The sequence below is a fragment of the Dermochelys coriacea genome, chromosome 2, assembly GCF_009764565.3.
Source record: "Dermochelys coriacea isolate rDerCor1 chromosome 2, rDerCor1.pri.v4, whole genome shotgun sequence".
Lineage (NCBI taxonomy): Eukaryota > Metazoa > Chordata > Testudines > Dermochelyidae > Dermochelys > Dermochelys coriacea.
In genome coordinates this window covers 34780498-34805330 of record NC_050069.1, presented here as the reverse complement: position 1 = coordinate 34805330, position 24833 = coordinate 34780498, and the positions used below count along the sequence as shown (strand labels likewise).

General features: G+C 41.4%; 1 protein-coding gene across 11 annotated transcripts in view; it reads left to right on the top strand.

Annotated features, from left to right (window-relative positions):
* The window catches only part of OXR1 (oxidation resistance 1), a 454063-nt gene that overhangs the window by 351876 nt on the left and 77354 nt on the right, over nt 1–24833 (top strand). For all 11 annotated transcript variants that reach the window (XM_038388483.2, XM_038388479.2, XM_038388481.2 and 8 more), the window contains one exon: nt 10375–10524. In XM_038388483.2, the coding sequence (XP_038244411.1) occupies nt 10375–10524 (150 nt within the window). The remainder of the gene's footprint in view (nt 1–10374; nt 10525–24833) is intronic.

The window sequence follows — 24833 nt, the reverse complement described above, 5'->3', positions numbered from 1 at the left end:
GAATGCAGAGAGGGGTAAAGATGGGACCAGTACTGTTCATCATACTCATAAATGATCTTGAAAAGGGGGTAAACGGTAAAGTGGCAAAATTTGCAGATGGTTCAAAACTATTCAAGATGGTTAAGTCCAAAGCAGACTGCAAAGAGTTACAAATGGATCTCACAAAACTGGGTGACGGGGCTACAAAGTGGCAGATGAAATTCAGTGTTGAAAAATTCAAAATAATGTACATTGGAGAACATATTCCCAACTATACATTTAAAATGATGGGGTCTAAATTAGCTGTTACCACTCAAGAAAGTTGAGTGGATAGTTCTCTGAAAACATCCACTCAATGTGCAGCAGCATTCAAAAAAACAGAATGTTGGGCATCATAAAAAAGGGATAGAAAATAAGACAGAAAAATACCATATTTCCTTTACATAAATCCATGGTATGCCCAAGTGTTGAATACTGCATGCAGATGCGATTGCCCCATCTCAAAAAAGATAGATTGGAATTAGAAAAGCTTTAGAAAAGGGCCACAACAGCTTCCATATGAGGAGAGATTAATAAAACTGGGACTTTTCAGCTTGGAACAGAGATGATTAATGGGGGATATGATTGAGGTCTATAAAATCATGCTATGGAGAAAGTAATTAGGAAGTATTATTTACTCTCTCCTAACACGAGAACTAGGGGTCACCAAATGAAATTAATAGGCAGCAGGTTTAAAACAAACAAAAGGAAGTATTTCTTCACACAATGCCCAGTCAATCTGCGGAACTCCTTGCAGGGGATATTGTGAAGGCCAAGACTATAACGGGGTTTAAAAAAAAAATAAAAACTAGGTAAATTCATGGGGGATAGATCCATCAAGGATTGTTAGGCAGGATTGTGTACCTAGTCTCGGTTTTGCCAGAAGTTGGGAATGGGCAAGAGGGGATGGCTCACTTGATTACCTGTTCTGCTCTTTCCCTCTGAGACACCTGGCATCGGCCACTGTTGGAAGACGGGGTACTGGGCTAGATGGACCTTCAGTCTGTCCCAGTACGGTCATTATGATGTTCTCATGTGCAATAATTACTCCTGGGGGAATTCTGCACCAAAAAAATGCAGACTTTTGCAGTTTTTGGTGCAGAATTTGCATATTTTATTTGTCAAAATAATGCAATATAATCACACTTACTTTGGTAATTTATTTAAACTACCATATAGAAAAAAAATCATAAACTTTTCAGCATTTCCTAAACATATGAAAGTTAAGTTACAAATACTTGGTAACCAATACCCTGCATTCTAGTTATAATCCTGGATTTTCGTTTAAATTACATTACTTTTATTTTGGTGTTTGGTGTTCTGTAAAGTAGAATGTTACTTTACATTGTTCAGACTTTCACACATGGAAGTCTTACAGGTGTTTTTTTTTTTTTTTTTGCTAATCGTCTTTTTTTTTTTTTTTTTTTTTTAAAGGATAAGTAAGATAGATCCTGAGCTGTAATCTAACCTCATTGTGCCTCTCTGGCACAGGAAAAAAAGCAAGAAAGCTCATAGATCCTCCTAGCCGAGGATTCCATTACTGTCATTTACAATAAGGCTCCTTTACACCACTCTGGCAAGGAGACGAAGAATGGGAACAATTAACAATGGGAATGTTATCAGCCTGCCTGCTTAGCTGATACATTTCTGCTCTGCCTAAGGGACAGAGCCTGCTTCACACAGCCCTATGCCTCCAAGCCCTGGATTCAGCAACAGTGAGTGAGAGGGACAGAGTGAGTCTCTCTCGTTGGCACGCAGGCACATGCCCAGTCCCACCCCCTTAACATCTCTCCATGCCCAGCTTCCCTCCTCCCCCTCGTGGTGATCTGCTCTCTGCTGCTGGTTGCTACCAGCAGATGCGCCCAGGCTGCTGGTGAAGAGGCGTGTATTCCCTACAGATTTCTTTGCTCCCCCATTTCTTGGCTGCCCCCGCAGAAAAATCTGCAGAAGGTATGAATCCCCCAGGAGTAAGTAATCTCATCCTAGAATACATCATTTTGGGATGATACCGCAAAAAAACCAACCTCAAATTGATTTAAGCCTGATGCCTGAGTGCAGGTTGTTTGAATTTTGGTGCACTACATAAGAAAGCATTCTACTTTTGTAAATGAATCTTTACTGAAACTTGTTTTTGGGAGGAGAGCGGGGAGGAAGGGACAGTCTTTTTTTACACAATACCAGTTGTGGTAGAGGCACAAGTGACCTTACATTTGTTTTAATTATCTTATTTGGGTTTAAAGAAAAGGAGTACTGGTGGCACCTTAGAGACTAACAAATTTATTAGAGCATAAGCTTTCGTGAGCTACAGCTCACTTCATGGGATGCATTTGGTGGAAAAAAAAAAAAAAGAGGAGAGATTTATATATACACACACACAGAGAACATGAAACAATGGATTTATCATACACACTGTAAGGAGAGTGATCACTTAAGATAAGCCATCACCAGCAGCAGGGGGGGGAAAGGAGGAAAACCTTTCATGGTGACAAGCAAGGTAGACTAATTCCAGCAGTTAACAAGAATATCAGAGGAACAGTGGGGGGTGGGGTGGGAGGGAGAAATACCATGGGGAAATAGTTTTACTTTGTGTAATGACTCATCCATTCCCAGTCTCTATTCAAGCCTAAGTTAATTGTATCCAGTTTGCAAATTAATTCCAATTCAGCAGTCTCTCGTTGGAGTCTGTTTTTGAAGCTTTTTTGTTGAAGTATAGCCACTCTTAGGTCTGTGATCGAGTGACCAGAGAGATTGAAGTGTTCTCGAACTGGTTTTTGAATGTTATAATTCTTGACGTCTGATTTGTGTCCATTCATTCTTTTACGTAGAGACTGTCCAGTTTGGCCAATGTACATGGCAGAGGGGCATTGCTGGCACATGATGGCATATGTGGCATATGATGACATGACTTATGAGGAGAGGCTGAGGGAGCTGGGATTGTTTAGTCTGCAGAAGAGAAGAATGAGAGGGGATTTGATAGCTGCTTTCAACTACCTGAAAGGGGGTTTCAAAGAGGATGGCTCTAGACTGTTCTCAATGGTAGCAGATGACAGAACGAGGAGTAATGGTCTCAAGTTGCAATGGGGGAGGTTTAGATTGGATATTAGGAAAAACTTTTTCACTAAGAGGGTGGTGAAACACTGGAATGCGTTACCTAGGGAGGTGGTAGAATCTCCTTCCTTAGAGGTTTTTAAGGTCAGGCTTGACAAAGCCCTGGCTGGGATGATTTCACTGGGACTTGGTCCTGCTTTGAGCAGGGGGTTGGACTAGATGACCTTCTGGGGTCCCTTCCAACCCTGATATTCTATGATTCTATGATTCTATGATATATCACATTGGTAGATGCGCAGGTGAACGAGCCTCTGATAGTGTGGCTGATGTGATTAGGCCCTATGATGGTATCCCCTGAATAGATATGTGGACAGAGTTGGCAACGGGCTTTGTTGCAAGGATAGGTTCCTGGGTTAGTGGTTCTGTTGTGTGGTGTGTGGTTGCTGGAGAGTATTTGCTTCAGATTGAGGGGCTGTCTGTAAGCAAGGACTGGTCTGTCTCCGTCTCCCAAGATCTGTGAGAGTGATGGCTCGTCCTTCAGGATAGGTTGTAGATCCTTGATGATGCGTTGGAGAGGTTTTAGTTGGGGGCTGAAGGTGATGGCTAGTGGCGTTCTGTTGTTTTCTTTGTTGGGCCTGTCCTGTAGTAGGTGACTTCTGGGTACTCTTCTGGCTCTGTCAATCTGTTTCTTCACTTCAGCAGGTGGGTATTGTAGTTGTAGGAATGCATGATAGAGATCTTGTAGGTGTTTGTCTCTGTCTGAGGGGTTGGAGCAAATGCGGTTATATCGTAGCGCTTGGCTGTAGACAATGGATCGAGTGGTATGATCTGGATGAAAGCTAGAGGCATGTAGGTAGGAATAGCGGTCAGTAGGTTTCCGATATAGGGTGGTGTTTATGTGACCATCGCTTATTAGCACCGTAGGGTCCAGGAAGTGGATCTCTTGTGTGGACTGGTCCAGGCAGTTTGGGTTTGTATACTCAAGAAAAATGGGTAAGTTTAAAATTCTACATGTAATAGTCCTAAACTGTGTTACCCAAAACAATTTTTAAAAGCTTTAATTTCTTCAATATAATTATTTCTGGGGGAATTCTGCACATCTGTTTTTTTTTTCTCAACAGAAAATACATTTCTGGCCAAGAAATCATGCAGTTCCACCTTTTGCTCATCAGGGGTCAGTGTGGTGCCAGAACAGCCAGCTGCATGAAAATAGCCTGCTGTTCTGGTACCACAGCAGTCTCTGGTGGGCAAAAGGTGGAACTGCAGCACTTATAGGGCAGAATATATTTTTTGTGGGGGGAGGGGGGGAATTCTGTGCGTGCCCAGTGCTGCAGAATTCCTGCAGGAGTAGCAGTTCATCACAGCACCCTGCCCGCGGAGCCAGGTTAGGACAAAGTGGGGCACACAGTGCTTCTGCAGGGTCAAACACTGGGGTTCAGAATGGCTAGTGGGAGGGACAGACTGGGGTATGGGCTCAGGAGTTAGTGGGGTGACAGTGTTGAACCTGGGGACAGGGGAGGGGGACTTCAGGGAGACATGGGATGGGGGAGGAGACTGCAGAGACCCATGGGGATGAGGAGTGTGGGGAGGGGCAGATGTGCCTGACTGAATGGGAGAGGCTTGGGATCAGCCAGGGTCTGCATGGAGAAGGCTCCCCAGCTCCCTAACAATCCTGCCCTCCCACCTAAAAATAAACCTGTATAATACTTTTCCCACCCACACCCAACAACCCCACCAGATTCACTCCAGGCTCCTTTCCTCTCCCTCAACTCTTCCATTACCCCTGACTCCCCCAAGCCTTTGCACTGCTTCTGACAGATGCAGGAAATACAGTTCTGTATTATTTAAATGAATTACTCAACATTCTATATTAATATGCCTAGTAAGAAATCTATTTGTCCAAAAAAAAAAAATTACCTGAATCTTTTTTCGGTCTGTATTGCTACAGATATACTTGCTTCAAAAGAGATTTTGAAATAAATTAATAAAGTAATTGATACTGGCATGGTTATATTGTGGTGGTTTGACAAATAAAATCTGCAGAATTTTAAAATACTGTGTGCAGAATTTTTAATTTTTTGGTGCAGAATTCCCCTAGGAGTAAATATAGTACTGTTTTTTGTTTTAGTTTTTTGTACTTCTATATAGTTCTCTATCTGAACCAAAATGATCAGTTGAGTCACTTTCACTAACGGGTTCATATATGGTTTCATCCACAGCTCATTTAAAACTAATAATCTCTTCCATCTCTTTATATATTACTGACATCTGAAAAATGTAAAGTCTGAAACTAGTTTTCCATTAAAAATCTAGTTCATAAATATCCCTTTTCCAAGGAATGTTAGTCACTGTTAAGCAGCGTTACTCCCTCAGCTTGACATCTAGACACCCAGTCGATCTTCCTGTCACTTCAAATAATGTTCCTCAAACCCATGCCATGGACAGTCACAACTGTCTGTCAACTTTCCAAGACACTGGATCCATATGGGCAATTCTCAAAGAAGAATGTTACTATGATTCTTCAAGGTGATTTGCCATATTGATACATGCACACTGCTTATGTTCTTTCTTCTTTGGAGTCTCTTTACAAGGGATTCCTGATACAGTGGAAAGAATTTATGGATGGTTGGGACTACATCATTCTAATATCTTAGAAATCATGCATCATTGTAATCTCTTAAAAATCCATCGTAGTGAGTGGCATGATAACAGCATCTGTTTTTAGAAGGGACTTCAAGATCACTTGCTACAGGTGTGCTTATTGTCCAGGGATGGTGTTCCATAAGGACAATTCTCTCTTAAAAAACCAACATTTCTATGGTAAAGGAACAGTTTTTATTCTTTCAAAAAATTCTCCATTTAAAAACCCAAAACCAAAGTTTAAGAGAATCAGCCACTTCCCCACTATTACACAACCTTTCTTAACTTTTATATCGGTCACACTTATAGCTTGAGCCTCATGTATTTGCAAAAACAATATGTAAGAATTAAAAATTTCTCGTAGTTTATTTGAAATCTCACTTTCATTTCCAATATACAATATAACACCTTTCTGTGTGTGTACAAAATAAATAAACACACCATGAATATTGCTCCACAAAATATCAGTAACGTAGCCTAAAATACAAGTGCTCAAGCTCTGGACGTAAGTCTGCACCACCTTGTACTACTTTGTGACACCAAACGGGTGAATCATTCCAGTTTATTCATAAAATTTTTCATCTACTTAAACATATTGTACTAGGAAACTTATAAAAGTTTGACTTAAACTTAACGTAGATGGGGACTATGTTCCATTTCAAATCTTTAGTACATATTTAATAAAGACATAGAAATCAAAAATACACATGCATGTTTCCATTAAAAAACAAAGCAAAGTGGCAAAACTAAGATTTGGTGAATAGTTCTATTATGATAATGAGTGATGAAGGACTATATAGTAGTGGAAACTGGCCAGATTTCTAGGTACCAACAGAAGCCATTTTTAAATGTCTGATTCTTAATTTTTGTGTGTCTGCCCTTGGATAAAAGTGAAACTTTGGGACAAAGTCTTCAGTTAGCAGAACTTCAGTTTCTTCCATAAATGTCAGAGCTCTGACTCTCTTCAGCCCCACCTTAGCTTCCTACTACTATTCCTTTTGTTGGCTGCTGACCCTCCTCCTAGTTATCAAATTCTTACGTCCCTGTACCCTTTTTTTTTTTTTATGCAGGTATGAATGCTGTCTACTAAATTCTCTAGGAAACTGAAAGTTCTGCAGTACTGTAAAAAAAAAAAATCTACAAAAAGACATTCCTAACTTTTTATTACTTCTAAGAATAACATTTAGAAAATTTAGAATAGAGATACGAATTTAGCAGACAGATTGAGAAATAAATCACTCAAAAGTGAAATAAGACTTGTGTCCTACCCGTCAGGACACACAACTATAAGGCTAACTGTTGGAATGTCTTGTATGTGCTAAGAAACAGTTGCTATCCTATTTGTATTTGAGAGGGTATTTGCTCATTTGAACATGGGAGTCAAACGGTACACTAATCACTAGAATTTGTTAAAAACAATAAGCTTATCCATAAGTGGATTCTGTGGTCATTTTGGTTTTTTTAATTGGGATTACACGCATTTTAGTTGGTATCTTATGCAGAAGACTTATTTTAAAAATTAAGCGATATTTTAAAAGGGAGGGAGTGAATTTCATGTGACTTGCACAGAATTACTCTTCAACATTACAGTGAATAAATCTGCCTACTTTTATAATTCTGTCTAGTACCTGCAGCTTTCTGCAAAGTTGTGACTTGTATTGTGTATACTAGCACTGTGCTTTGAGGCTAATATTTGTATTCAAACATGGTTGTGAGAACCTGCTTTGGGGCTGTGCTGAAAGAGCAGAGTGCAAGGAGACAGTGTATGTGGGTTCCTATCTACCAATGTATTAAATCATTGCAAAAGAGGCAAAGAGTCCTGTGGCACCTTATAGACTAATAGATGTATTGAAGCATAAGCTTTCATGGGTGAATACCCACTTTGTCAGATGCATGTAGGGAAATTTGCAGAGGCAGGTATAAATATGCAAGCAAGATCCAGGCTAGGGATAACAAGGTTAGTTCAATCAGGGAGGATGACAGGTTTCAGAGTAGCAGACATGTTAATCTGTATTCGCAAAAAGAAAAGGAGGACTTGTGGCACCTTAGAGACTAACATTTATTTGAGCATAAGCTTTCGTGAGCTACAGCTCACTTCATCGGATGCATTGTTGAGTCGTGAACAGCAAGGGAGGAGAAACTGCTTTTGTAGCTGGCTAGCCATTCACGTCGTTTAATCCTGAGCTGATGGTGTCAAATTTGCAAATGAACTGAAGCTCAGCCGTTTCGCTTTGAAGTCTGGTCCTGAAGTTTTTTTTGCTGCAGGATGGCTACCTTTAAATTTGCTATTGTGTGTCCATCCTGGACAACGATCCCTCACTTTCCCAGGCCTTGGGAAGCAGGCCAGTCCTAGCCCACAGACGACCCGCCCACCTGAAGCATATTCTCACCAGCAATCTCACACCGGACCGGAGTAACTCTAACTCAGAAACCAATCCATGCAACAAACTTCGATGCCAACTCTGTCCACATATCTACACCAGCGATACCATCAGAGGACCTAACCAGATCATCCACACCATCCCCGGTTCATTCACCTGCACGTCCACCAATGTAATATACACCATCATGTGCCAGCAATGTCCCTCTGCTATATACATCAGCCACACTGGACAGTCCCTACGTAAAAGGATAAATGGACACAAATCGGATATTAGGAATGGCAATATACAAAAACCTGTAGAACACGTCAACCTCCTTGGACAGACGCTAGCAGATTTAAAGGTAGCCATCTTGCAGCAAAAAAAACTTCAGGACTAAACTTCAAAGAGAAACTGCTGAGCTTCAATTCATTTGCAAATTTGACACCATCAGCTCAGGATTAAACAAAGACTGAATGGCTAGCTAACTACAAAAGCAGTTTCTCCTCACTTGCTGATCACACCTCGACTGCTAGAAGAGGGCCTCATCCTCCCTGATTGAACTAACCTCGTTATCCCTAGCCTGATTCTTGCTTGCATATTTACACCTGCTTCTGGAAATTTCCACTAAGTGTATCTGATGAAGTGGGTATTCACCCACGAAAGCTTATGCTCCAATACTTCTGTTAGTCTATAAGGTGCCACAGGACTCTTTGCTGCTTTTTACAGAAACAGACTAACACGGCTACCCCTCTGATACATTGCAAAAGAGGCTCTAATAAAGAAAGTATAGCCTCTGAAAACTTGAAATGTAGCTTCGGATAATGCTGAATACCAGTTATGAATCTAGTACTTTAAGAGATCTCTCAGAGCAGCAGTTTTAAACTAATTATCAGAGATGAGAAATGTCAGTAATTGGAAGCAATACAAAATTCTTACACCGGCATGTCTGTCTACCTTGTAGCCACCATCTCTATAATGTCTCATCTGGCCAGTATCACTGTTTGTTCTAGTTTTGTTTTGCTTGAGGAAACGTGATTTAGAAATAACTATAAATGTTTAAAAACCGTGTACTATTTCTCTTCTGTGTTAGAGAGAACTGATGCTAAGGGGGTTTTATACAATGCCACAAAGGTGCATGGCATTGTGTGGGTGGGGGGGAGGAGGGGAGAGAAGAATTCTGCCTTGAGAAACTTAGTCTTGGTTTGCCAACACTTGGTTGTTTTACAGTTGCTGTTCCAGAGTATTCTAGAATGACTGACTGTATTTAGGTAACCTTCCAACTGTAGACAAGCCCTAAAGTAAGGTGAAAAACCCAAATGAACTGACAGCTAGATGACTGTCTGCCACACCTCTGTACTACAAAGTACCAATAGTTAAATGTAGATGTAATGGAGATCTGAGAGTGGGATAGCAGAGAACCAAAGGGAAGATGGAAGTTCCAGAGAATAAATATCCTGCTCATCAGTGTAACTGAAAATAGCAAGTTTTTTTGTGCCAAAGTGTTTAAAACATGAGTTTTTTCCAGTAGGTATTCTTTTATTTTAAGAGTAATGTAGGCTTGAAACAGAGTCCCCATCTTGTTTCTGTATATATATGCACTAAGAAATTGTCCTGGCGTAGGTCCTAAGCTGTCGTCTTATTTAAAAAATTGTCGACTGAGGGGTTCCATGTTTTTATGTCAATCACTTCTGTAGCAGATGTGATTATTTATTAAGACTTACGCAGTCTTTTTCCTAACTGAGTGCTGCAACCTGAGACTAGGAGCTGAAAGTCAAGCTTAGTTTTCACTGGTTTTTATGTATAGATCCCATGTGCCAAACACTTCTCTAGCTTACATTTTCGATCTCCCATTTTCTTCATTGCTGTTGCAGAAGAGTAACTGAGGGCACAGTATGGCCATGCAATTATAACTTTATTTTGACATGGAAGCCAGAAGGAAATCATACACACAGTTTCCCTACCTTTTGCGCAACATGGATATTTCAAATACTACATTATCTACTCTCATTGCCTGATAGTTCTTCAGGTTATAAAGGGCAACATAGCTTCACTGAAGTCAAGCTATGCTTCAGTGGAACTATGCTGATTTCCATTAGCTGAGGATAATGGCCCTTTTATATCTGGTCTGTTTTTCAGTTTACGTACCGGGAGCCATGATTTCAGTTTTTCTGTCAAATGCTCTTGGAACAAAAAGTAGATGACTTTTAAATGTTGAACTAAGAAACTAGTGAAGCATACATAAATCTATAGGAATCAAAGAAGAGTATTCTTTTTTGTACTCTGGAAAATGTCTTTCCTTTTGTAGGATCCAGATGGGTTCCAGCGAAATGAGGCTGCTTCACCAGCTTATGCATGTTTTCGTCCTGCAAGAGTGGTATCATCCACATCAGAGGAGGAAGAAGCATTTACTGAAAAATTTCTCAAAATTAATTGCAAGTACATGACTTATGGCAAGGTACTTAAACTCCTCACTCTAACTCTTAAACCATGCTATATATTTTTAGATAAACTTTAAAGGTGTGTTTGTTTTTTTTTTAAATGGGAAGTACAAGTAATTCACTTCACAGTAATAGACTATTTGTTTCATACATTTTTCCTAAGCATTCTCTCTAGATTCCCAGACTCTTTTTAGCCTTGACACATCAAGAGAACTGATTTATAATACAACTAGTTGTGACAGGTTGCCTTGTAGCAACATTGTAAGGTGACTGCATGTGCCTTGAGGACAAGTAGGTTGTATAACCCTCCCATACTAGCGGTCCCTAAGGGTGGCTTCCTAGTTGGTCTCTGATGACAGTATATATGTACTTGTCTTTAAGTACATATTTCTTGTTGCCTTAAAATATAGGGTTTTTTTAGTTTGTTAGGATTATAAATAGTCTTTGCTTCCACTTTATTTTTAATTTGTTTGTGTATATATAAATGAAATTTTAAAATCTCATATGCAGTGGAAGTATCCCAAGTATAGCAAAAAGTCCCTTGTATGGCTAGAGCATGTCTTCTGAAGCAAATGTCCTGGAAGAAATGTCCTGAAGTCTGATAAGCTTTAACCCAGTTCACAAGCACTGGAGCTCTGTCCAAGTATGCTGGAGGCAACCAGTTGATCTACTAGGAACTGAGATTTTCCTCTAAAGCGTTCAGCTATGTCCACTAATAAAGAATTCCATGTCACAGAAATGAATGGGTCTAGGAAATGGATTAGCAAGTCCTGGGGAGTCTGAGGTGCTTTATGTCTTAATGTAGGCAACTCATTCAGCTTGCATTCAAAGTCCTTTGGATTGTTTTCTGAGTATGCTCTTTCAGCCTTCTGGGCTATAGATAAAGCTTCTGTTTGTCCTCAATTCAGGCCTACACTAGGAGCACTTAATTGATATAGCTATACAGTATAGTGTATTGGCAAAGCACAGTTAGTGTGGGCTCAGCTGATGTAGGCCAAACTGCACTTCTGCCAGTATATTTTATTCTAGCAGTCCCCGAGTGAAATAAGCCGTACTGGCAAATTTGGCCCAGTATAACTGCATCTATATTAAGTACTTTTGACATTGCCAGCACAGCTATATTGGTGGCAGCTTACACCTCATCACATCCCTGAATGACTTAGCTATGCTGCAAAATTTTCATAGTGTAGACCTGTACTCATTTTACCAAAAAAAGCTGACTTTGCTTGTAATCCAGTGTGATCCACAGTGGGTTTACTTCGCACCTTGTCCTCCTCTCTTAGGTGGAACTTTAAGATATCTCTTTGAGCTCTTATTAGCTTTCTCTTGGCTTTCTGTAAAGTACACTTTTCAAATTGCCATATTCTCAGGTGGAAGAGTGAGAACTGCAGGTGTTGGTTATGAACTTTCCATTCCAAACGACAAAACACCCCTGCTTCTTTCTTCAAGTTACTCCCTAAAGATCACCCAGTTACCTCGCTATTCTTTGTTGCTTTGATTCATGTCATAGAATAAAAGAAGATTTAGGATTGTAAGAGACCTCAGGAGGTCATCTAGTCCAACCCCCTGCTCAAAGCAGGACCAACCCCAACTAAACCATCCCAGCCAGGGCTTTGTCAAGCCAGGCCTTAAAAACCACTAAGGATGGAGATTCCACCACCTCCCTATGTAACCCATTCCAGTGCTTCACCGCCCTCCTAGTGAAATAGTTTTTCGTAATATCCAACCTAGACCTCCCCCACTGCAACTTGAGACCATGAATTCTTGTTCTGTCATCTGCCACCACTGAGAACAGACTAGATCCATCCTCTTTGGAACCCCCTTCACGTAGTTGAAGGCTGCTATCAAATCCCCCCTCACTCTTCTCTATTGCAGACTAAATAAGCCCAGTTCTCTTGGCCTCTCCTCATAAGTCATGAGCCCCAGCTCCCTAATCATTTTTGTTGCCTTCTGCTGGACTCTCTCCAAATTGTCCACATCCCTTTCTGTAGTGAGGGCCCCAAAACTGGATGCAGTTGTGGCCTCACCAGTGTCAAATAGATGGGAATAATCACTTCCCTCGATCTGCTGGCAATGCTCCTACTAATGCAGCCCAATATGCTGTTAGCCTTCTTGGCAACAAGGGCATACTGTTGATTCATATCCAGCTTCTCGTCCACTGTAATCCCCAAGTCCTTTTCTGCAGAACTGCCACTTAGCCAGTCGATCCCCAGCCTGAAGCAGTGCATGGGATTCTTCTATCCTAAGTGCAGGACTCTGCACTTGTCCTTGTTGAACCTCATCAGATTTATTTTAGCCCAATCCTCCAATTTGTCTAGGTCACTCTGGGCCCTATCCCTATCCTCCAGCATATCTACCACTCCCACCCTTTCTTGCAAAGTAAAGCTGTTAGCTCTCAGTATGCATTTTATAGACATATGTTTTTTCTATTTTGAAAAAGATAAGGGCATTGTGATAGAGTACACAAATCCCACAGTGGGCCAGAAAGGATTAAAGGATGGTACTGGGCACAGGGTAGCCCTACCCCACCAGCCCTGCAGTGCATGCTCCAACTGAAGACACAAGGTTGAAAGGGATCAACTAACTTTAGAGGAGAAGAGTACAGACCAGCCCTGAAGTCTTCTGACAAGGGGGCAAAAGAAGCCTCTCTGAGGGAAGAGAACAATATGCTGAGCCTAGCTGGGGCCGATGGTTTGGTTTCTTTTTCATTTTTCTTTTTTCCTTATCTGGGACCAGAAGATGAGGGAGGAAAGCAGTAGTAGGAAGTACCCCAGGGAGGATAACTCGGAGGCCAAATGCTGTTGACCTTCTTAGGTCTCTGGGTCAGGCCCTGATGGAGTGGGTGGACCCCAGGCTCGCCTATCACTGTCTACCCAGTCCTGAGGACATTAACCAGTAGGCGATGCAGCCCACCAAAGTCCCTGTTACAGGCATGTTTACAGAAACAATTCACGTGTTTGTGGTCATGTCTAAAAATACCACTAGGTAATCTTCCGCTTACGAAGTTAATCCATCATGAATAGAGTTCCGTGACTTCTTCAGTGGCCAGTGTGGCTGACCCCATGGCTCCCCAAGCAGCTAGCCCTGGGGACTGCCGCTCAGGTGGCCCTGGAGACAGCCACACTGCCGTAGCTGGAGCATCTCTGCAGCCAGCCTCTTGGGCAGCCCCGCAGCCAGCTGTTCCGGGGCCAGCCTCATCAGCAGCTGTTCTAGTGGCCCCAAGCAGCTGGCCCAGGGGACCGCCTGAGCAGCAGCTGATGCGGGTGGCAGTAGAGGCCACCCGAGCAGCGGTCCCGGAGCAGCCACTGGCCCCCACCCCCGGTGGCAGTGGCCAGAGCAGCCACTGGTATTGCAGGCTCCTCCCCCGGGGTTCCCTCCTGGCTGCTGGTGCTGTGGGCTCCCCCCCGTCCCCACCAAAAAAGATTCAATCGGTGGTGTTTATGGTATAAGTCATGAACAAGTCACTGGCCATGATGTTTTTATGTTTTGCCCGTGACCTGTCTGCGACTTTTACTAAAAATACCCATGATTAAATCGTAGCCTTAATCATGAAGTTTTCAGGCCTCTCATTTATTTTGAAGTCTAGACTTCTGGATTTCTACGTTCTGCTCTTTAGAGTTTTTACCCTAAATTCTAAATCCTCTCTTTTGGCATCTTGAAGTATTTCTTGCATCTCTACTTGACTGGGAAATCTTCAGAGTTGGTAGGTGGCTGGTTCTAATAAAATCTTTATTTCTCCATATTGAACCAAAATTTCTTTCTGTTGTCTGGGGACGGAAGAGGGTCCCTTTCAGTTGTGCCTAAGGGATTTAGGAGTACAAGTCCAGCTAAAGGTCTCCCCCTTAGTCTTGTTCAGTGTGTTTCTCCACCAGAATTGCTTTTATGAACCTTTCTTATTGAATTGGAGGTTGGGTAGAGGTGTTGGAGAAATGGGGTGTTTGCGTCCACACTAATGTAGCTCATGACATATCTAGATTTGTGTGCTTACCTAACTAAAAGTTCTTTGAGTGCTGGTCCCTACATGTATTCCACATGTAGGTGCGCAAGCATGCCATGTGCCAGAGTCTGGGCATTCTAACAAGCTGTGTCCATTGGCCCCCACATGTGTAGTAGTTCTCGTCGTGTAAGCCCAGAGTCCCAGGTTCAAGAACTGTCTCTTGCCATCGCTCCTTTTCTGTGAGTGATGATTGCCAATGCTGTCTCTACTGTTTGTTGCTGCAAAGTGCACCATCTGATGCTTGTTTCCATTGTGAAAACACAAAGCTCCTGAGCTTTGATTAAGCCCAGGTTCTCATCTGGGCTAGGGAGACCTCCCCACCCAGTATATTGCACCCATCAGATGAGCAGTGCCCCTCCAAGCATGAGCTAAGGAGCAGAGTCTACAGCTGCTAAGCCCAAGGACTCCTCTTCTTGGGCTTCCCATGACCGTACGGTAAATCTTCACTTAACGTTGTAGTTATGTTCCTGAAAAATGCTACTTTAAGCGAAACGATGTTAAGCAAATCCAATTTCCCCATAAGAATTAATGTAAATGGGTGAGGGGTTAGGTTCCAGGGAAAATAATTTTTAACATAAGTTTTAAACAAACAGCAATAATGATTGTGAAATTTGTTTGAGTTGGTGGAGTCAGAGAGTGGGATATATGCCAGTGAATGCCTTACCGCTAAAGGATGAACTAGCATTCGGCTGAGCCCTCAAGGGTTAACATGTTGTTAATGTAGCCTCACACTCTACAAGGCAGCATGAATGGAGGAAAGAGAGAGACTCTGTGTGTGTGTGTGTGTGTGTGTGTGTGTGTGTGTGTGTGTGAGAGAGAGAAAAACTCATATTGCCCCTTTAAGTACATTGCCTTTTTTAAGTAGATCAGCAAATTGAGACAGCAGCTGCTGTCAGCAAGCTCCCTCCATCCTGAGCCCTTCATGTTCCCCACATTCTGTAGAGGTTGGGTACAGGAGAGGGGGACACCCTGACATTAGCACGCCTCTTCCTCTGCACAGCAAGCAGGAGGCTCCCAGGAGCAGCTCCAAGGCAGAGGGCAGGAGCAGCACATGGCAATGGTGGGAGGGACAGCTGAACTGCCTGGCAACTGGTAGCCTGCTGGGCAGCTGCCGCATAGGGAACTTGGGGGGGCTGCCGGTCCACCCTGGTTCCAAGCCCACACCAGCTAGCTCCAATATTAAGTTAGGAGTTACTATAGGAGGCACTCTCATGGTTGCAAGGACAGATCCCTGTCCAGATCTGCCTGTAAAAGAAGGGATCCCTCCCTGAGCCTGTCCAGGCCTTTGTGTGCAGATTTGATGGCTCTAGGACCTCTAAAGATCTCCAGGCTGGAGGGTAAAGCCTGTAAGAAAATGGATCAGTCAGCATTGTTGTGTTTCAGAGCTGAAGCCATCAAGGACCGACACCTACCAGCTCCATCCAGAAGTGCTGGACCTGATTCTTACTCTGTGCCGGCCTGTCCTTCAAAAGCCTGCCCCACTACAACTTCCCAAGATGCATCCTAGCCCTCAGTCCCGACTGTCGGAACGCCCCAAACACTGGGTCATACACACACCTACACTACGGCGGAGCATATTTTGCTCCCTTACCCTCTGTCTCCTCTCCGGCCCAGTCCTCCTGAGAGAGATTGCCACACTGGAGGATGAAACTGCATCAGTGACCTTAAAACATCTCCTCTCCAACTCCCAGGCAGGAGTACCCACCCTCTGGTACTGTTGACTCCATCAATGGAGAGAGAGCAGGTCTTAGACTGAGTTGCACGCTCTAGCTGATCCATCCTCTCCTAGTAAAAATCTGAGCCCTGACAGGCAGTCAGATCTGAACAGCATCCTGCCAGATATGACTTTCCCAGGGGCTGCTGATATCGGATATCATGGGGTGCCCCCATTCAATCAGTCCCTCCTTTTGGCCTTATCAGGGAGGTGCCCCAGCTCCATCCATGAATTATACCACAACTCTCCAATGTTGCATCCACTGAATCAGAGTACGAGGAGGAGAACACTGATCTGAATCTGTAGGTATCAATAAGAACTAGGGCTGTCAAGCGATTAAAAAAAATTGTGATTAATCACATGATTAAAAAATAGAATATCATTTATTTAAATACTTTTGGATGTTTTCTACATTTTCAAATATATTTTTCAATTACAACACAATACAAAGTCTACACTACTCATTTTATTTCTGATTATGAATATTTGCACTGTAAACAAAATAAATAGTATATTTCAATTCATCTAATACAGGTACTGTAGTATTTATAATGAAAGCTGTACTTAAAAATGGAAAACGATATACAAAAAATAACTCAGTTAAAAAATAAAATAATGTAAAACTTTAGAACTTACAAGTCCACTTACCACTTCGTCCTATTTCAGCCAATCACTCAGACAAACAAGTTTGTTTACAATTTGCAGGAGACGATGCTGCCCACATATTGTTTACAATGTCACCTGAAAGCGAGAACAGGCATTCTCATGGCACTGTCGTAGCAGGCATCGCAAGATATTTGTGCCAGATGCACTAAAGAGTCATATGTCCCTTCTTGCTTCCACCACCATTCCAGAAGATAGACGTCCATGCTGATGATGGGTTCTGCTTGATACTGATCCAAAGCAGAGCAGACGATGCATGTTCATTTTCATCTTCTGAGTCAGATGCCACCAGCAGAAGGTTGATTTTCTTTTTTGGTGGTTCAGGTTCTCTGGTTTCCACATGGGAGTGTTGCTCTTTTAGGACATCTGAAAGTATTCTCCACACCTCATCTCTTAGATTTTGGCAGGCACTTCAGATTCTTAAACCTTGGGTCGAGTGCTGTATCTATTCAAAGAAATCTCATATTGGTACTTCCTTAGCGTTTTGTCAAATCTGCTATGGAAGTGTTCTTAAAACGAACGTGTGCTGGGTCATCGTCCGAGACTGCTAGAACACTAAATGAAATACATGTCAGAATGCAGGTTAAACAGAACAGGAGACGTACAATTCTCCCCCAAGGAGTTCAGTCACAAATTTAATTTACGCATTATTTTTTTAATGAGCATTGTCAGTGTGGAAGCATGTCCTCTGGAATGGTGGCGGAAGCATGAAGGGGCATATGAATGTTTAGCATAGCACATAAATACCTTGCAACGCCAGCTACAAAAGTGCCATTCGAACGCCCGTTCTTACTTTCAGGTGACATTGTAAATAAGAAGCAGTCAGCAGTATCTCCCATAAATGTAAACAAACTTGTTTGAACAAGCAGTAAGATACAGTGGACTTGTAGTCTCTAAAGTTTTACATTTCTTTTGTTTGAGTGCAATTATGAAACAAAAAAAAATCTACATTTGTAAATTACACTTTCAAGATAGAGATTGCACTACAGTACTTGTATGAGGTGAATTGAAAAATACTGTTCATTTTTACAGTGTAAATATTTGTAATAAAAATATAAAATGAGCACTGTACACTTTGTATTAGAAATCAATATATTTGAAAATGTAGAAAAACATCCACAAATATTTAATAAATTTCAATTGGTATTCTATTTAACAATGTGATTAATCGTGATTAATTTTTTAATTAGTTTATTTTTTTGAGTTAATGGCGTGAGTTAACTGGGATTGACAGTTCTAATAAGAACCTCATCCTTGTTTCCTAATGAAGCTGTCACTCCATCCTCACCATCTCTGCCTGAGAAATATAGGCAGTACCAGCAACTACTTCAGAGGCTAGTCAGTGACCTCTGTATAGCATTGGATGAAGTTCAGGACTCTTAGCCCTGGCTCCTAGCTGTTCTGCAGCCTACGGATCCAAGCAAGGTGGTGCTCCTGATTAATGAGGCCATCATGGAACCAGACCGAGTGGTCTGGTATACCCAGCATCATGTGCCCTCACATCTAAGAAGGTGAGACACTATTTTGCCAAAGGGGCTGAACTTCTTTTCTCCCAGCAAGTACCTAACTCCCAGGTTGTACAGGCAGCCATAGAGAGAGCTAGATGGCAGTGTGAGGTGAGGCAAAGTGTTTTGTCATGGGTCAAAAACTGGCTAGGAGACAGAGCAAAGTGAAGGATTAAATGATGAATTTAAACTTTTGACCATGATTAAATGTGGGTGCAATGGGGTCTCAAGTTTCCGAATGTCATAGTGGAGCAGTAGCTCCGCTACAGTTAGGGTTGAGAGTTGCATGCTGTTTAAAAGGTTATTTGAAGGTGGGGATCTCAGACCGGCTACCTGCTTCTCTGGCATTTGTGGTTCCAGAGGGGAGTAGGGCCCAACCTCTGCTGATGGCCCTGGGGGAGGGGGCGGCTGCTGCTGCTCCCCCACCCCAGCTCAGTCACTACCCAGAAGACTGGCCACACGAAAAGCCCAAGAAATACTCATTTCTCCATTCTGCTTCCAGTAGTGGGCTTCAGGCTCATTCTTCTTTCCTGCTCCTGTTGTTTCTAGGGGAAACGGGGAGGTCAGAGCAGTGCAGGAGAGAGTGGGGAAGAAAGGATGAGGTGACCAATGAAATTCAGTACTGATAAATGTGAAGTAATGCACTTTGGAGGGAAAAAATTGAACTGTTTATGCTTTTTAGGATTCTAAATTAACTGTACTACCACAGGTAAGGGACTTGAATGTCAATGAAGACTTCTGCTCAATGGGCAGCTGGAGTAAAATAGTAAACAATATGGTAGGATGAATAAGGAATGAGATGGTGAATAATAAGGAGAATACTATAAAGTCTTTATATAAATCTGTGGTGCGGCCCCATACAGAATACTATATTTATTAATGAGCACCCAGGTCTCAAAAGGTTACTGCTGTATTCAAGGAGGTTCAGAAAAGGAGAATGGGAATTGTTGAGAGAGCATAGGAAAAACTCCCATGAAGAGAAATTGAAAAAAATTAGGAGTGTATCTTAGAAAGGAGGTGAATAAGAGGAGACATGATAAAAGTATTTAAAATAATGAACGTAGATAGAGAGCTTCATTCACGCCTTATCTCATTACACAAGAACAAGGGGACATTTAATGAAATTGAAAGGTTGCAAATTCAAAACCAATAAAAGGAAATGCTTTTTCACACAATATATAATTATAATTAAACTGTTGTGCTCTCTGCCATAGGAAGTTGATCTTAAGAACTGAAGATTCAAAAAGGGATTAGATACTCTAATATTTTGGATGTGAATATAAAAAAAAGTGTCAATGCTTAGAAATTTAGTGGAAGGATTATTAAACCTCATGCTTCAGTGCTTAAGCCAATCTTCAATTACTAGAAATCAGGATGAGATGTAATATAGGAGTCACACCACTGCACACCTGCATATTTGTCTCATTCTTACACCTTGCTCTCGAGCTTTTGGAGCTGACCACTGGGTCAGACAGGATATTGGACTCAATATACCTTTGGTCTGATCCAGTCTGGTGATTCCATGTGTCTAACATGGAAGTAATTGTCTATAAGGAATATGCCTTCATAGAAAATTTTTATTTGTAAACTACTCCTAGGGGAAATCTGCACCTCTGTGTGTATGCAGAATTCATATCCCTGCAGATTTCTTTGCTTCCCTGCAGAAAATGAGAGGGAAGCAAAAGGAAGCTGTAAGAGTGGTCACACAACTCTCCCCAGCAGTCATTTCAGGGATCTGGAGCAGGTGATGGAGGGGAGAGGACAGGACAGGACTAGGGTCACCCCCAACCGGTGGCTCCTACCCTGCTCTGGACTCAGCTGCTAGTATGGGTAGGGGAGGACGGGACTTACTCTTCCCCTACATGGAGCAGCCGGGGCAAGGCAAGATGTAGCCCCAGAAATCTCCTTGACTGCAGGAAGCTCCGTACCCTTCCACCTCCCCACTTCCTGCCTCCATCACTCCTTGCCTATGGGGACGGGGGGAATCACTGTACAAGGAGCTGCTCCCCTGTCCACCTGATCTCTTCCCCCCCCCCCCCCACCAAGCCCTCCGCATCCAGAACGCCCACTGCACCTGTACCCCTGCCAAGCCGCTACACACACACATCTGGACCAGCACCCAGATGGCTCCTGCACTCAAACCTCCACCTCGATGAGACCCCCGACGAGTCCCCCGCACCTGGATCCCCATCCCAGTGAGCCACAACCAGCTTCACCCAAACCTACACCCCACCAAATCCCAGTCCCTCTGCTGAGCCCCAACTGAATTAGGGCTGTCAAACGATTAAAAAAATTAATCACAGTTTTAATTGCACTGCTAATAATAGAATACTAATTTAAATTTATTATAAATATTTTTGGATGTTTTTCTACATTTTCAAATATATTGATTGTTAATTACAACATAGAATACAAAGTGTACAGTGCTCACTTTATTATTTTTTTACTACAAATATTTGCATTGTAAAAGGATAAACAAAAGAAATAATACTTTTCAGTTCACCTCATACAAGTACTGAAGTACAATCTGTTTATCGTGGAAGTGCAACTTACATATGTAGTAAGTTTTTGAGTGCAGTTATGTAACAAAAACAATGTAAAACTTTAGAGCCTACAAGTCCACTCAGTCCTACTGCTCGTTCAGCCAATTGCTAAGACAAACAAGTTTGTTTACGTTTACAGGAAATCTTTTTTTTACAGTGCACATATTTTAATTAAAAATAATATAACAAGCACTGTACACTTTGTATTGTGTTGTAATTGAAATCAATATATTTGAAAACGTAGAAAAACATCCAAAATATTTATAATAAATTTCAATTGGTATTCTATTGTTTAACGGTGCGATTAAAACTGTGATTAATTTTTGGAGTTAATCGTGTGAGTTAAATGGGATTAATTGACAGCCCTAATATGAATCAAATGTGTATATAATAAAACAGACTTATTAGTATAGGTTAGAAATCTGAATGAAGAGAATGTAAAATCAAGAACCATCCGCTATTGAGAAATCCACGATTAAGCAGGCTTCTTTGTTCAACTTGTGTTTAGTCTGTATGAAAAAGAATTTAATGGGAATGAGTGAGCTCTCCTAGTTTGTATACAGAAGAGCTGTAAAGGTTTTGTGAAAGCTGTGACAAAACTAGCATCCCTGAGGAGGAGTGGTTGTGCATTTTCTTTCACAGCATAGAATGCTTGTTGTGACCCCAGTAACATTACAAATGGGAAAGTCTGATGGAAGTATCAGTGATGTGTTGGAGGACCAACGCATTCCTTTTCAACTGCTGAAGCTCTCTATTGTAGAAATAAGGAAGCTGCCACAAGTTAGTTTTTCTTCAATGAGAAGAAATAAACCCTGAAATCATTACAGGTGCATAGCTGAATCACAGCCAACAACTTGCCAACAAGACTTGTTTGCTTAAAACAAAACAAAAAAGCTAGGCCAGCTCTTGGTCATGAGTTATGAAATCATACACTAAGTCTGTTTTATCCAAGGAGTCTGGAGTCAGCTGTTCCTATTGTGCTTAAACATGAGCCGAAGAACACTATGGAAGTCTATAATGCACATCTAAAGACCTCCAAAGATTTTTTTTTTATTCCCTTGTTCTGTCTCCCCAGGCCCTGTAATATGGGGTACTTGGCTGGAGTTAGACCTTAAATGACTGACTTGTACTATTGGCAATTAGGGAAGGAGCAGAAACATTTTTTTCCAAACTAGAGGCTCACAAGCTTTTTGTATTGCTGCTGTAGAACTGGAAAATTTGTCTTCCAGGCACTTCAAGGGCAGTACCTAAAGATACCGGTTGCCTTAATCACCAAGTGTATCTTTTTGATTTGTTTTGGGAAACCTCCAAGTACAATAGAACACCCTTTCTTTCAGTTTGTCCTTTTTCCCAAGGGTATTCATAGATTTTCATGTTGGCAGTAGAAGGGTTGGCTGTAGGCCCACCAGCATTTATAATCCTCTGTGCCTCAGTGATTAGCTTATAAAAGCAAAGTCCTATCCAAGTTCGTCAAAACTTTATTTATCCTTGAAATAAATTTTGTCCTTCATACTTCTCTGAGGTAAATTGAGACAAACTGTTTTAGCTATTGTGGTAATACCTAGTAAATGTGAAAAACATGCCTGTCCAGTATGTGGCAAGGTGAACTATAGCAGAAGTAAACATACAGCTGATTCTTCGCACCTACCCTTTTGGATACTGTTTTAGTCTCTAGAATTCCCTTAACCAGCATAAAAATGGCTTGCAAAATTATTTTGTCTTGGTGATTTGAAATCTGTTTTTCTTATTGGTGAGTGAAATAGCACTTGTATTTTTGTTTTTCACCATCATATTAAAAAGTGGCAGATGTGGGGTTGAGAGGGTTCTACCTGGCCTGGTAAACTTTCATGACTATCTTGAAGTGTCTGAGAATCCATAACTGAGAGCATGTATATGTCTCTCCACTTTAAATAAAGCTGAGCAGTTTGTTGGTGTAGGCAATAACAGTCAAGATGATGACTGTTCACTAATGAAAAATGCTTTGCTTTTAGTGTGGGCATTTTGGGTCCTTCAGCACTGTGTCCTTTGATCCAGTAAGGAAGAGCTATGTAGTTTAACAGCACAAGTAGAGTGAGAGATCCAATCCTGGACATGTGAATGCCCCAGTGCAGTACAACAAATCAGATTTTTTTTTAAGGGTTTGGTATCGTTTCCCCAAAGTCCTTTTGCTCATGAGACTATGCGGCCTCACTGTTCAGTGTTGATTGTCTTGAAGATGATGAAATAAGGCATGATTGATGGAGAGCTTAGATTATGTTGAAAGCCATAAAGTAGACTTGCTGGGCTTGAATTTTTCTTTTAAATCCTCACTCACTTCTGTATCTTTGCCAGCTTAATTTAGTAAGTAAGTTTCTGTTCACTGTCGACCAGGCTACAAAGTTAGTTCCAAGCAATGAGTATCCATATCTAGTTAACTCTCTACTCTCCTTAAGGCCAGGATTTAAAGAATACTATTTAAAAGTTGTTACATATTTTGAGATCGGTTTTAAGAGCTGTAGTTCACGAAAGCTTATGCTCAAATAAATTCCTTAGTCTCTAAGGTGCCACAAGTACTCCTTTTCTTTTTGCGGATACAGACTAACACGGCTGCTACTCTGAAAAATGTTGCCCCTCTGAATATCCTGATTCTGATGATCCATTCCAGTGAGGATTTTCCTTTTTTTTACCTCTGCGTTGGTAAACTTTGGGGAAGACTTGTGTGATAGCTGTAGTACTTGTGTGCACATACAGCAATGTAAGCAGTATAAAAATCCTAGCTATATTTTTAGCCACCATCCAAGTAATTGCAGGGCTTTCTTCTCTTGGAGACAGACTACAGAATGGTCTGTAGTCTAGATCTGATCTAAATGTTTAACGATGGTTACTACTTAGAACCTCATAATCCTGTATTGGCCTTCTCTCTGAATCCAGAGTTTGGCTTCTGTTTCCTGGCACCCCAGGCACCGTGATCTTTGCCTTCTCTGCTCTGGGCTCTGGCTATACTTAAAAATAAATAAATTAAAATCCTTAGGATTAGGCTGCAGCAATATCCTTTATGTAAATTGTTTGTAGGATGCTGAACTGCTAGAGGTGCTGCCTTTCAGAAAAGACGTAACCATTAGTGGAGATTAATGTACTTCCATGTTTTAAAAGAAGTGAGTGTAAAAATGCCATCACTTTTCTTCAGCAGATTTGGTCTCTGTGCATTTTTTGGTTCTTTACTTTACTTTACTAGAAAAAAAAACCTTTATTCTCCCACAACTCTGGGTGCCTTGTGGTGCTAAGTATAGTCTCTCCTGTCTCACATCAGTGGAGTTGTTACTAAAATTGCAGTTGCACAGTCTTTTTGTTGATTATGCAGGAATCTGAAACAATACTACTCTTTTTGTATTATAGGTTGAGTTTACAGAACCTGTAGTTGGGAGGGAGGAGATGGGGGAAGGGAAGTGATCTTGTAAATGGAGCAAATCTCACTTCCTAATGCCACTTTTGCCCATCTAAATGCTCTACTTTATCACAAAAGGCGTTAAATCACTGAATGTGTAGTGTGCCTGTGGCATATTCATTTTAAAAGACATTGTCAACTTGAACTCTAATCACTTTAAAAAAAAAAAAAAAAAAAAAAAAAAAAACACCAGAAGTAGTTTTAAAGGTACTATGCCATCTCTTCAGTTTCCCCTACCAATGTTATGGTATTTACAACTCACTTTCCTATTTTTAAAATATGTATATTTTTCTCCTGTTGTGTGGGTTGGTGGAAAACCCACACAGATGGGCAGAAGATGATGAATGGCTGAAGGAGAAACAGTGAAACTTAGCTATATATAAAGTACCAGGAAATACACAAAGCAAAATTGAAAAATATTCTCTAATCTTTCTTAGAGTAATCTTAGTTGTTTTGTTAGAAATTTTCAGAAAAGAGGTT